The 14,486-nt window shown below is 44.4% G+C and overlaps 1 protein-coding gene across 4 annotated transcripts in view; it reads right to left on the reverse strand.

Moving 5' to 3' along the window:
• The window catches only part of nav3 (neuron navigator 3), an 824,703-nt gene that overhangs the window by 71,720 nt on the left and 738,497 nt on the right, over nucleotides 1-14,486 (reverse strand). For all 4 annotated transcript variants that reach the window (XM_059652602.1, XM_059652603.1, XM_059652604.1 and 1 more), the window contains one exon: nucleotides 13,202-13,279. In XM_059652602.1, coding sequence (XP_059508585.1) covers nucleotides 13,202-13,279 — 78 coding nt within the window. The remainder of the gene's footprint in view (nucleotides 1-13,201; nucleotides 13,280-14,486) is intronic.

A 14,486-nucleotide genomic window follows, 5' to 3' on the forward strand; every position in this document is an offset into this window, starting at 1 on the left:
GTGTTCAGAATAGTTCCATGGGATCTTACAGATCCATCCAAGTTGGCAAATAGGGGCCTTAATTTAACATCTCATCTGAATGATGGCATTTCCAGCAGCGCAGCGCCCCCTCAGCACACAGCACACAACACACAACATTTGCCATGAGTTTCGTGCTGAAACGCGGGAGTGAGATTTGAACCTGGAATCACATGACTCAGAAGTAATCGTGCCCCCTCCCCCGCTGAGCCACGTGATATTACAGTCAATCGATAAATCTAACAAGTTTGTTCACAAACATACATAATTGGTGATCAGTTACTTGCAATAATTCAACATAGCAGCAAGAAGCATCACTCTGCAATAATCAGAAAGTGATTCACAAGTGCACCAGTATTTCTGAGCATTTTCACAAATCTTGAGTCTTGCCCTGGGGTTTTTGCTGGGTCAGAGATAGGGCTACCATACAGTGTAGCGCACTGGGATGAGACAGACTGTGCACTCAGAGAAGCAACTTCCAAAAATGACCAATTCAGAAAAGCAGACTGATTGATTGGAATCAGAGAGGGTAGGAACTGCAGGTGCTGGAAAATCTGAGATAATGAGGTATGGAGCTGGATGAACACAGCAGGTCAAGCAGCATCACAGGGGCAGGAAAGCTGATGTTTCGGCCCTAGATCTTTCTTCAGAAATGGGGGAGGGGAAGGGGATTCTGAAATAAATAGGAAGAGAGGGGGAGGCAGATAGAAGATGGATAGAGGAGAAGATAGGTGGAGAGGAGACAGACAGGTCAAAGAGGTGGGGATAGAGCCAGTAAAGGTGAGTGTAGCAGAAGCTTTGGGACCGCTTTGCAGGACACATCCGCTCGGTTCGCAGTAAACAACTGCACCTCCCAGTCGCGAAACATTTCAACAACCCCTCCCACTCCTTGGAAAACATGTCCATCCTGGACCTCCAGCAGTGCCACGATGATGCCACCCGAAGGTTACAGGAACAGCAACTCATATTCCACTTGGGAACCCTGCAGCCCAATGGTATCAATGTGGATTTCACAAGCTTCAAAATCTCCCCTCCCACCACTGCATCCCAAAACCAGCCCAGCTCATCCCCGCCTCCCTAACCTGTTCTTCCTCTCATCTATCCCCTCCTCCCACCTCAAGCCCCACCCCAATCTCCTACCTACTAACCTCATCCCGCCCCCTTGACCTGTCCATCCTCCCTGGACTGACCTATCTCCGCCATACCTCCCCACCTACATTCACTTTTACTGGCTCTATTCCCACCTCTTTGACCTGTCTGTCTCCTCTCTACCTATCTTCTCCTCTATCCATCTTCAATCCGCCTCCCCCTCTCTCCCTATTTATTTCAGAAACCCCTTCCCCTCCCCCACTTCTGATGAAGGGTCTCGGCCTGAAACGTCAGCTTTCCTGCTCCTCTGATGCGGCTTGGCCTGCTGTGTTCATCCAGCTCCACACTTTGTTATCTCAGAGAGTAGTAAGGGAATGGAACGCTTTGCCTGCAACGGTAGTAGATTCGCCAACTTTAGGTACATTTAAGTCGTCATTGGATAAGCATATGGACGTACATGGAATAGTGTAGGTTAGATGGGCTTGAGATCGGTATGACAGGTCGGCACAACATTGAGGCCCGAAGGGCCTGTACTGTGCTGTAATGTTCTCTGTTCTATGTGTTCTATCTATGACTGTTTGGAATGGTTGCCGTGACTCCTGTTGGTCGAATGTGAAGGACATTGCCACAATCCCATTGTTGTGATGTGACTGCATCATTGTGAAATAAAACACAGTGCCAATACAGTGTGTATCGGTAGGTTCCTCAAATGATTCTCAGAGACATTGTCAACCATTAGATGCAGAAAATGATTTTATTCCCCATATTTTCCCATAACCTCAAAGACATTATCGTTACTCTATCTTTAATTCCTCCATCCTTATTCCCTTTTATAATGTACAAACATTTCAAACCCAGGTTTCTTGTCAATTAAAGTTTGTATCCTGAGTTTTCTCACCTTTCCAAAGACATTCTCTTTAAAAACAATGAGTGCACTTTGATTAATATCCGGCATTTTCCCTAAACCTTGAAGTAGAAATCTCATGGAACTGTTTCTGACATTTCTGAATGTTATAGAGCGATGCTTTTTGCTGCTTTCTATCAAGTTATTGGATGGAGTCAATTACAAATTATAGATACACTGGTAAATAAATCAAATTAAATTTATATAAAAGTGTTAATATAATGAATTGATTAAAGCTCATTTTGACACAAATTGAAGCTTAATCCCCAGAAACAGGTCTATCAGAGCCTGAATGCCCAAAAATCTCATTGTTATCAACATTACGAATGCACTGCCCAGTAATAACATATAGAAACTCGGGAAAAGGAGTAGGCCACTCAGCCCCTCGAGCCCATTGTACTATTCAGTGAGAACAGCACAGCAGTATGGTGGCTCAGTGGTTTGCACTGCAGCCTTACAGCACCCAGGGACCTGGGTTCGATTCCAGCCTCGGGTGACTGTCTGTGTGGAGTTTGCACGTTCTCACTGTGTCTGTGTGGGTTTCCTCCGGGTGCTCCGGTTTCCTCCCACAGTCCAAAGATGTGCAGGCTAGGTTGATTGGCCATGCTAAATTGCCTGTAGTGTTCAGGGGTGTGTGGGTTATAGGGGGATGGGTCTGGGTGGGATGCTCCAAGGGGCAGTGTGGACTTGTTGAGCCAAAGGGCCTGTTTCCACACTGTAGGGAATCTAATCTAAATTGCTTCAATCTATCTCAGTCTTGTTGGCATGAGGCTGGGAATGATGATATAATTGTTTTACTGGTGTTGTGATTCAACTTTTGAACATTACTGAGTAGTTTTGATGAGAGCAAAGGCATTAATGGATATGGACCAAAGTCAGGTTAGGCCATAGATCAGCCATTTTTTTAAAAGGTTAGATTCCCTACAGTGTGGAAACAGGCCCTTTGGCCCAACAAGTCCACACCAACCCTTGAAGCATCCCACCCAGACCCAGCCCCCTATAACCCACACACCCCCTGAACACTACAGACAATTTAGCATGGCCGATCCACCTAGTCTGCACATCTTTGTTCTGTGGGAGGAAACCGGAGCACCTGGAGAAAACCCACTATCTCCATGGAAACAATCTTGCTGTTGCTATAGCCAATAACAATTGATGGAAAAGCTTTACGGAGGTACATCGAAGGTGTTAATTGCTCTGGGAAAGTTTGAGCAGCAGTTTGCACTCACTTTGCTACTTTTTCACAATTGGGCAATTTACTCATGTTTAAGATTGTCTGCAGCTTTTGCTACAAACATCTATCTCATTTAAGGTCTCCAGCATTTGCTACCCACTGCTCCCTCCCCCTCCACCCAAACCCAGGACAGGTCAGCAATGAGCTCCACAAATATGGCATTAACACTCACGTTATCCTGGGAAGTCAATCACCAGGAGACAGCTTTGCCTGCAATTCCAAGGCTTCATGGGTGAAAGGCAAATGGGAAATCTGGAATCCTTTCCACTTCTAAACTCAGATCACCTCAAGGCTGTAAAAAGTCATGTATTGCCTGTACCGGTAAGCAGATTTATTCACAGACTGCATCAGTATTCAGGGCCTCAAATGCACTTATGCATTGGGCAAATGACAGGCCTCATTACAATGTAATAACTTTCTCTCTCAATTCGACTCCTGCTAAATGGAACATCAATCGTATGGAGAGGACAAAACTGTCAGATATCTTCAATAAAATGGCACCTGGGTTCAAGTAAAAAAATCTCTGCACAAGAAACACGGTTTGTGTCAGAAGGTCTATCATCATTGTTGAAATTTTCTTGGTGAGAGGTATGTAATTATATCCCAGTGCTGACAGATCTCTCTCTCTCTCTCTCTGCTTCCCATCAAAAGAAACCACTCTTTACGACAATGCAAGCAAGCAACTCAAAGCAATGTACCATTCCTTAATAAGCCAGAGACCACAAAACATTGAAATTATATCTCCAATGACACATTTATGGTTTATCTGAGCCAGAATGCAATATGAATTGGGCTAAGTAGTGCTATAATGGGATATTCTCAGTTTATAGCTGAGCTCCAAGCTGAAACATCAGCAAATTTCCTTCACTCAGTCTTTGGCAAGTCTCTCAACAAATAAGCACTTCATTCTCTGTTGCAGAGTGCAATTCCAACAGCGGTGCTCATTTCAAAACCTCTTGCGTAGTTCCGCACGTCTGTTAGTTTTACAGTGAACTCAATGAAGGAAACATGAATATTCCTTTGGAGGGGAGCTGGAACGAGACTGTTGAAGATTTAAAATGTAACATCTAAAATCACAGCTCTAACCCAATGCTTATACACTCACTGCTGTCATTGAAATGGTGTGGCATACTGATGTCTGGTGTTTCATTATTCTGTAAGAAACTTATTAATAAAAATCTCTGCCATAAGCTAAATTTCTCCAAGGAGTCTTCTTCAGCTCAGATGCTCTGCTTTCTTGCTGATATGTGCTTGTTTAATGATGCTAAGCGAGAGGAACTCACTGCTCAACAATACTAACAGTGCTGAAAGGAGAGATATGTCACGGAAGCGTTTCCTCTCACATTCACTGCGACTAATGCTAGAATGTCAAATTTCAAACAATCACAGTAATTACTAATACAGGAGACAAGGATGCTGGTTGGTTTGCAAGTCCACTCAGATTGGCCAATGCAAATGTGGATTTGAGGTTAAAATCAGATTATTGAATGGGACGGACAGGCTCGAAGGGCAGAGTGGCCTCCTCTTGTTCCTTGTTGAAGTGTTTACAAGTTTGTACATAATCAAGACACACCAACAGTGTTAACTTCAGAAACCAGCTGAAGGTAGGGCAAATTGAATGGTTTTGCTGGTTCAAACAGTATGCAAAATGAACAATTCATCTTTGGAGAAACAACTGAAATTGTTTGACCTTCTAGTTTGAAAATTATAAAAGGTTTTTCTTTGCATATTATACATTAAGATGCTCTTCATACAACTTAGCAAACCAACTCAACCAGCTGGATCTCCCCTGTGAGTATATTTATTGTAAATATCATCTGTTCGACTGAATTAATATTGTTGCAGGTCCAAATAAATGGTCCATCAATTATCCATTGTTCCTTTGTTCTGACAGGCTGCTTCTCGAGCTGGTTAAGATGAAAGATGTTGCCTTATGCACACACACATACAGTCCCTGTGTTTTGAAGAGGTGGCAGGCACTAGAGAGCTCCCCTCAAAGATAAAGCCTTGTCTACAGCCGCACCTTGTCAGAACATTCATGAGATTACAACATTACAAAAGAAAAGAACGGGGGAATGAACTTACAAAGATGCTGCTATAGGAAAGATGTGAAGCTTGAAAGGGTGCGGTAAAGATTTACAAGGATGCTGCCAGGGTTGGAGGGTTTGAGCTACAGGGAGAGGCTGAATAGTTTGGGGCTATTTCCCCCAGAGTATTGGACGCTGAGGGGGTGACCTGAAAGAAGTTTATAAAATCATGACGGTAATGGATAGGGTAATAGTTAAGGTCTTTACCCTGGGGTGGGGGAGTCCAAAACTAGAGGGCATAGGTTTAAGGTGAGAGGGGAAAGATGTAAAAGGGACCTAAGGGGTTGGTTTTTCACACAGAGGGTGGTGAGTGTATGGAATGAGCTGCCAGAGGAAGTGGTGGAGGCTGGTACAGTTACAACATTTAAAAGGCATCTGGATGGGTACATGAATATGAGAGGGTTCAGAGGGATACGGGCCAAATGCTAGCCAGATTAAATTAGGATATCTGGTCAGTTTTGATGAGTTGTATCCATGTTGCATGACCCTACAAGGTGAGGGGGCATTACTTCTCTCAGAGGGTTGTGAATCTGAGGAAATCACTATCTCAGAGAAGTTGGATTCTGGACCATTAAAAAAATTCAAGGAGGGGATAGATATATTTTTAATGGGTAATGAGTTGCAGGAGTATGGGGACCAGGCAGGAATGTGGATTTGAGGCCAAGATGAGATCAATCATTATAGTATTAAATGGTGGAGCATGTTCAAGGGACACTCGAATGGCCTACGCCTACTCCTAGATGTTACATTCTCATGTTCTAGGCTGTACAGTCCCCTCACCTAGGTTGGACATTCAATGAGATAACAAATGACCATCATCCTCAACAATAATCCTCAGTACCCCCACATCCCTTCTTCTTCCCAATACCCAAACATCTATTGATTCCCGTCTTGAACCTACTCAATAACTGAACATCCCAGCCCTCTGAGGTACGGTATTCCAAAGGAATGTCTCCTCAGCTCAGACCTGAATGGCTGAGACAATATTCAGAAGCTCCTTGCCTGTGTTCTAGACTTTCTGACCATTCAGGGAGACAGCCCCTCCAAGGGATAAAGGCATCTTCACTGTGACCCCTACTTCCCATAAACAGGCTCGAGATACTCAATCTGCCAGAACTGTGTCCCTGGGAGGTGGGAGCAGCTGATCAACACCGCAACTGAATTAATCCAGTTTATCAGACCATCAGCAGGAACATTATAACGGCAGGACTCACATTTATATCATTTTACATGAACAGGATAGCCCCCAATCACTGTGCAGCCAACAGCAAAGAACTTGAAGTATTATCAAATTTGTGAATAGGGAAAGGTGGCAATCAATTTTTTTTTATTCATTCTCAGGATGAGGGCGTCTCTGGTTGGGCCGGTATTTATTGCCCTTCCTTACTTGCCCAGATGGCATCCACATTGCTGTGGGTCTGGAGTCACAGACTGGTTAAGGGTGGCAGTTCCCTTCCTGAAGGGACACTATTGAACTAGATCAGTTCTTCCCCAACAATCAATTCATGTTCATCATTAGGCTCTTAATTCCAGATTTTAATCGAATTCAAATTCCACCATCTGCTGTGGCAAGATTCAAACCCAGTTCCCCAGAACATTACAGGTCTCTGGATTAACAGTTCAGTGATAATACCACTAGGCTATCGTGTACCCTGTAGGGAGTCAGGAACCATAAATAGAAATGTCATTACGAGCAGATAATCTGTCCTCCTACTGACATTTGTTGAAGAAAAGTCAGCCAGACAGCCAGGAGGATTGCAAATGTTGTGCCCTTGTTCAAGAAGGGCAGTACGGATGACCCAGGTAATTATCGACCTGTGAGCCTTACGTCTGTTGTAGGAAAAATCTTGGAAAGGATTATAAGAGATAGAATTTATAATCGTATAGCAAGCAACAATTTGATTGGAGATAGTCAGCATGGATTCGTCAAGGGCAGGTCATGTCTCACAAACCTCATTGCGTTTTTTGAGAAGGTGACCAAGCATGTGGATGAGGGAAGGGCAGTTGACATGGTGTACATGGACTTCAGTAAAGTCTTTGATAAGGTTCCACATGGTAGGCTATTGGAGAAAGTATGGAGGCACGGGATTGAGAGAGATTTAGCAGTTTGGATTAGAAACTGGCTTTCTGTAAGAAGGCAACCAGTGGTGGTTGATGGAAAATATTCAGCCTTGAGTCAGGTCACTAATGGTGTGCCTCAAGGATCTGTTTTGGGACCACTGCTGTTTGTCATTTTTATAAATGACTTGGACGCAGGCATCGGTGGATGGGTGAATAAGTTTGCAGATGACACTAAAGTCAGTGGAGTGGCGGACAGTGTGGAAGAATGTTGCAGATTGCAGGGAGACTTGAATAAACTGCAGAATTGGGCCGACATCTGACAAATGGAGTTTAATACGGATAAATGTGAGGTGATTCACTTTGGGAAGAATAATAGGAAGGCAGAATACTGGGTCAATGGAGAGATTTTTGGCAGTGTGGATGTGCAGAGGGATCTTGGTGTACATGTACATGGATCCCTGAAAGTTGCCACCCAGGCTGATAGTGCTGTTAAGAAGGCTTACGGTGTTTTAGGTTTTATTGGTAGAGGGATTGAGTTCCAGAGCCGTGATGTCATGCTGCAACTGGACAAAATGCTAGTGCAGCCTCACTTGGAATATTGCGTACAGTTCTGGTCACCCCATTACAGGAAGGATGTGGAAGCATTGGAAAAGGTGCAGAGGAGATTGACCAGGATGTTGCCTAGTCTGGAGCGCAGGCCCGATGAAGAAAGGCTGAGGGACTTGGGTCTGTTCTCATTGGAGAGAAGGAGGCTAAGAGGAGATTTAATAGAGACATACAAGATGATCAGAGGATTAGATAGGGTGGACAGTGAGAGTCTTTTTCTGACGATGATGACTTCAGCTTGTACAAGGGGGCACAGCTACAAATTGAGGGGTGATAGATTTAAGACAGATGTCAGAGGCAGGTTCTTTACTCAGAGAGTGGTAAGGGAGTGGAACGCCCTGCCTGCCAATGTGGTTAACTCAACCACAATAGGGGCATTTAAAAGTCCTTGGATAAGCAGATGGATGATGATGGCATAGTGTAGGGGGATGGGCTTAGATTAGTTCACAGGTCGGCGCAGCATCGAGGGCCGAAGGGCCTGTTCTGCGCTGTATTGTTCTATGTTCTATGTTCAGACTAAGGGAGACAGAACATCAGATGAACCAGTGTGTTTCTTGGACTGCTTTCAAGTTACTGATTGGTCTTCACTACTCTTGACACTACACTGGGGAGGGTAAACACAGATAAAGTTGGACTATTCCTTTTAATATGCAGTTGTGACTCAGAGTTGCTGTTCAACGTTCCCTCCCACACTGCCCTCTCTGCCCCTGGGCCCCTTTATCATCCCAATGAGGCTCAAAATCTCAGGCAGCAACAAGTCATCGTCGAGTCAATCATCCTGGAGCTTACTCAATGCAACATCAAGAGCACTAATCATACGGGCAGCTTCTGCTCCCAATCTTTTGGGCACACGTGTCCCAGCCTTAAGTACACACAAGGACTTTGTCCCACGGCTCTCGGTGGCAAGGAGCTCCAAAGATTAACAACCCTCTGAGAGAAGAAATTCCTCCTGATCTCAGTCTTAGATTGGCTCCCCCTTTATTCTGAGACTATGCCCTCTGGTCCTAGACTCCCCCATCGTGGGGAAACATATTCTCAACATTTGCCCTGTCAACCCCCTGTAGGTCTCAATGAGATCACCCCTCATTCTTCTAAACTTCAGTGTTTGGCGTCCCAACTTGTTTGACCTTTGTTCATAAGACAATCTCTCCAGACCAGGGATCATCCCAGTAAACTGTCTCTGAACAGTCTCCATTGAAATTATATCTTTCCTCAAAATAAAGGGACCAAAGTAAAGAATGTTCACAGCACTCCAGATGTGGTCTCACAAGTGCCTTGTACAGTTATAGTAAGACATTCCTACTCTTAGTCTTCAACTTCCATGAAACAAGGGCCAATATTCCACTAGCCTTCCTGATTAGCTGCTACACCTAGCTTTCTCCGTTTCATAGAACATAATTACAGCACAGTACAGCCTCTTCGGCGCTCGATGTTGTGCCGACCTGTCATACCGATCTCAAGCCCATCTAACCTACACTATTCCATGTACGTCCATATGCTTATCCAATGACGACTTAAATGTACCTAAAGTTGGCGAATCTGTTACTGTTGCAGGCAAAGCGTTCCATTCCATTCCCTTACTACTCTCTGAGTAAAGAAACTACCTCTGACATCTGTCCTATATCTTTCACCCCTCAATTTAAAGCTATGCCCCCTCGTGCTCGCCATCACCATCCTAGGAAAAAGGCTCTCCCTATCCACCCTATCTAATCCTCTGATTATTTTATATGTTTCAATTAAGTCACCTCTCAACCTTCTTCTCTCTGATGAAAACAGCCTCAAGTCCCTCAGCCTTTCCTCGTAAGAGCTTCCCTCCATACCAGGCAACATCCCAGTAAATCTCCTCTGCACCCTTTCCAAAACTTCCACATCCTTCTTATAATGCGGTGACCAGAACTGTACACAATACTCCAAGTGCGGCCGTACCAGAGTTTTGTACAGCTTCACCATAACCTCTTGGTTCCGCAACTCGATCCCTCTATTAATAAAAGCTAAAACACTGTATGCCTTCTTAACAGCCCTGTCAATCTTGGTGGCAACTTTCAAGGATCTGTGTACATGGACACCGAGATCTCTCTGCTCATCTACACTACTAAGAATCTTACCATTAGCCCTGTACTTCGACTTCCGGTTACTCCTACCAAAGTGCATCAACTCACACTTGTCTGCATTAAACTCCATTTGCCACCTCTCAGCCCAGCTCTGCAGCTTATCTATGTCTCTCTGCAACCTGCAGCATCCTTCATCACTATCCACAACTCCACCGACCTTAGTGTCGTCTGCAAATTTACTAACCCATCCTTCTACGCCCTCGTCCAGGTCATTTATAAAAATGACAAACAGCAGTGGACCCAACACCGACCCTTGCGGTACACCACTAGTAACTGGTCTCCAGCATGAACATTTCCCATCAACTACCACCCTCTGTCTTCTTTCAGCAAGCCAATTTCCGATCCAAACTGCTATATCTCCCACAATTCCATTCCTCCGCATTTTGTACAATAGCCTATTGTGGGGAACCTTATTGAACGCCTTGTTGAAATCCATATACACCACATCAACTGGTTTATTCTCATCTACCTGTTTGGTCGCCTTCTCAAAGAACTCAACAACCTTCCCTTCACAAAACCATGCTGACTATCCCTAATCAATTTATTCTTTTCTAGATGATTATAAAGCCTATCTCTTATAACCTTTTCCAACACTTTACCAACAACTGAGGTAAGGCTCACTGGTCTGTAATTACCTGGGTTGTCTCTAATCCCCTTCTTGAACAGGGGAACCACATGTGCTATCCTCCACTCGTCTGGCACTATTCCTGTAGACAATGACGAGTTAAAAATCAATGCCAAAGGCTCGGAAATCTCCTCCCTGGCTTCCCAGAGGATCCTAGGATAAATCCCATCTGGCCCAGGGCACTAATCTATCTTCACCCTCTGAAGGATTTCTAATACCTCTTCCTTGTGAACCTCAATCCCACCTAGTCTAGTAGCCTGTATCTCAGTATTCTCCTCGACTAAATTGTCGTTTTCTAGAGTGAATACTGTCGAAAAATATTCATTTAGTGCTTCCCCTATCTCATCTGACTCCACACACAACTTACCACTACTATCCTTGATTGGGCCTAATCTTACTTTCGTCATTCTTTTGTTCCTTTAATACCTCTCGAAAGCCTTAGGGTTTACCCTGATCCTATCTGCCAACAACTTCTCTTATCTCCTCCTGGCTCTTCTGAGCTCTCTCTTTAGGTCTTTCCTGGCTACCTCGTAGCTCTCAAGTGCCCTAACTGAGCCTTCACATCTCATCCTAACATAAGCCTTCTTCTTCCTCTTGACCAGAGATTCCACCTCCTTCATAAACCAATGCTCCCGCACTCTACAGCTTCCTCGCTGCCTGACAGGTACATACTTATCTAGGACACACAGGAGCTTTTCCTTGAAGAAGCTCCACATTTCTAATGTGCCCATCCCCTGCAGTTTCCTTCCCCATCCTATGCTCCCTAAATCTTGCCTCATCTCATCGTAATTGCCTTTCCCCCAGCTATAACTCTTGCCCAGTGGTATACACCTATCCCTTTCCATCACTAAAGTAAACATAACAGAATTGTGATCGCTATCACCAAAGTGCTCACCTACTTCCAAATCTAACACCTGGTCAGGCTCATTACCCAGTACCAAATCTAATGTGGCTTTGCCCCTTGTTGGCCTATCTACATACTGTGTCAGGAAGCCCTCCTGCACACACTGGACAAAAACTGACCCATCTATAGTATTCGAACTATACTGTTCCCAGTCAATATTTGGAAAGTTGAAGTCCCCCATGACAACTACCCTGTCTCTCTCACTCTGAATGAGAATCATCTTTGCTATCCTTTCCTCTACATCTCTGGAACTATTCAGAGGCCTGTAGAAAACTCTCAACAGGGTGACCTCTCCTTTCCTGTTTCTAACTTCAGCCCATACTACCTCAGTTGACGAGTCCCCAAACATCCTTTCTGTAACTGTAATACTGTCCTTGACCAACAATGCCACACCTCCCCCCCTTTTACCATCTTCTCTGTTCTTACTGAAACATCTAAATCCCGGAACCTGCAACAACCATTCCTGTCCCTGCTCTATCCATGTCTCCGAAATGGCCACAACATCAAAGTCCCAGGTACTAACCCATGCTCCAAGTTCACCCACCTTATTCCGGACGCTCCTGGCATTGAAGTAGACACACTTCAATCCAACTTCTTGCTTGCCGGTGCCATCTTGCTTCCCTGAAACTTTATTTCGGACCACCCTACTCTCAACCTTTTCTATAGTTGAACTACAATTTTGGTGCCCATCCCCCTGCTGAATTAGTTTAAACCCACACGAACAGCCTTAGCAAAGTCCCCCCCAAGGATATTGATACCCCTCTGGTTCAGGTGAAGACCACCTTGCTTGAAGAGGTCCCACCTACCTCAGAAAGAGCCCCAATTATCCAAGAATCCAAAACCCTCCCTCCTGCACCATCCCTGTAGCCACGTGTTCAACTCCTCGTGCACAAGTCACCTCTCCACCCCAACCCAGTCCCCTTGTATTGCAGCACTCTCCATTTAAGTAACATTCCCTTCTTTAGTTTTCCCTTTCAAAATGAACAACTTTACATTTTCCGACATTGCACTCCATTTGCTAACTTCTTGCCCAGTTAGATAATCCATCAATACCTCTCAATAAACTGCTTCTGTCCCTTTCGCAGAACTGCCTTTCCATCCATTAATGCATCATCTGCAGATTTGGCTACTGTCCATTTGATTCCACCACATCACTGCATTTGCTCCCAGTTTTAATGAAAGAGTATCAAAATTAAACATTAACTCTGTTTCTCCCTCTCCACAAATGCTGGCAGACCTGCTGAGTTTCTCCAGCATTCTCTGTTTATGTTGATGACGGTCCATTTGCTGACGGTAATGCCTCTGAACATCTAATTATTAAGCCAAGACTGGGAAAGGTCTTGCTTATAAACGCTGCTTCAAATTCCAACAACCAGTGCAGATTATTTACAACAATTTCGGTCAAAGTTGGATTAGCATCTGCTGGACATTTGACTACATTTGAGTATCAGTCAGCTGAACCTGTTTCTAAGGAATCATTAGGTAAATATCCAAATTATCTTTTGGTGTCTTTAATTTTCCTCCAATCATTAATTTCTAAGTAGGAGAAAAGAGTGACTTACATTAGCCGAAAGTTGAGAGGTGAGGGAGGCGACCTTTTCCTGGGAAGTGTCCAGTTCTCTGCGCAGCTTTCGGATTTGCTGTTACACAAAACAGAAATATCTGAGTTTGAAAAAGTTTCTACAGGATACAATGGTTTCATGTGAGAGACTCGCAGTCACCAATCAGCAACCAATTCGACTGACACAGGATCCCTTGAGAAACCCAACACATTTTTCCCAACCCTCCATTAGATAGAAAATTCCCTACATTTCTCACCAAGGCCTCCTTGTCCTTCAAGTGAATTTTGTCCCTTTCTTCATCATGTGCAGGCTCGGTGGATTGGCCATGCTAAATTGACCATAGTGTTCAGAGGTGTGTGTGTTATAGAGGGATGGGTCTGGGTGGGATGCTCCAAAGGGCGGTGTGGACTTGTTGGGCCGAAGGGCCCATTTCCACACTGCAGGGAATCTAATCTAATCTAATTAGTGAGTTTGAATCTTGAAAGTTGAAGACTGTTTGCAGAAGAATCAGAAACGATAATGGGCAATTTGCACACTGCACTCTGGAATGAGCGAAAGGGTGATGAAAAGAAATTGAACTTTCTTAAAAGGTAATCAATGAATATTTGAAAGCAAACAATTTGCAGGGCCATGGGGAAAGAATAAGTGGGTGAGTCTATCTGCACAGCTCTTTCAGCGGCAAACTGAGATTAATGGCCTTCCTGTATGGCAGCGTGCATCCACCTGATATGAGAATCCCAGGAGGGGACAGTCTCACATCACTTCAGTTTGGCTCCTCATTGAGTGTAAATTTAGCACAAAACTGATTTTAAAAGTGGTTGCAGATCCAATGCACCTGCCAATCAGTTACTGTATCTTTGTTCATTTGCCAAGGCACCTCCCAAACCCACAATCTTCACCATTACAAAAGGACAGGGGCAGCAGATAACAATGAGATAACAAGGTGTAGAACTGGAAGACCACGGAAGGCCAAGCAGCATCATCGGAGGAGGAAAACTGAAAAGGGTCTGTCTGATGAAGGGTCTCGGCCCAAAACATCAGCTTTTGTGCTCCTAAGATGCTGCTTGGCCTGCTGTGTTCATCCAGCCTCACACTTTGTTTTTCGGATTCTCCAGCATCTGCAGTTCCCATTATCTCTGATAACAATGAGGCTCCACTATCTCTCTGTCTGTCTGTCTCTCTCATACAATCACAAACACACACTCTCACACACGTACAGACCACATATTCAGACACACACACACACACACACACACACACACACACACATATCTTTAGACCAAAC

This window comes from Stegostoma tigrinum, chromosome 18 (genome assembly GCF_030684315.1).
Source record: "Stegostoma tigrinum isolate sSteTig4 chromosome 18, sSteTig4.hap1, whole genome shotgun sequence".
Lineage (NCBI taxonomy): Eukaryota > Metazoa > Chordata > Chondrichthyes > Orectolobiformes > Stegostomatidae > Stegostoma > Stegostoma tigrinum.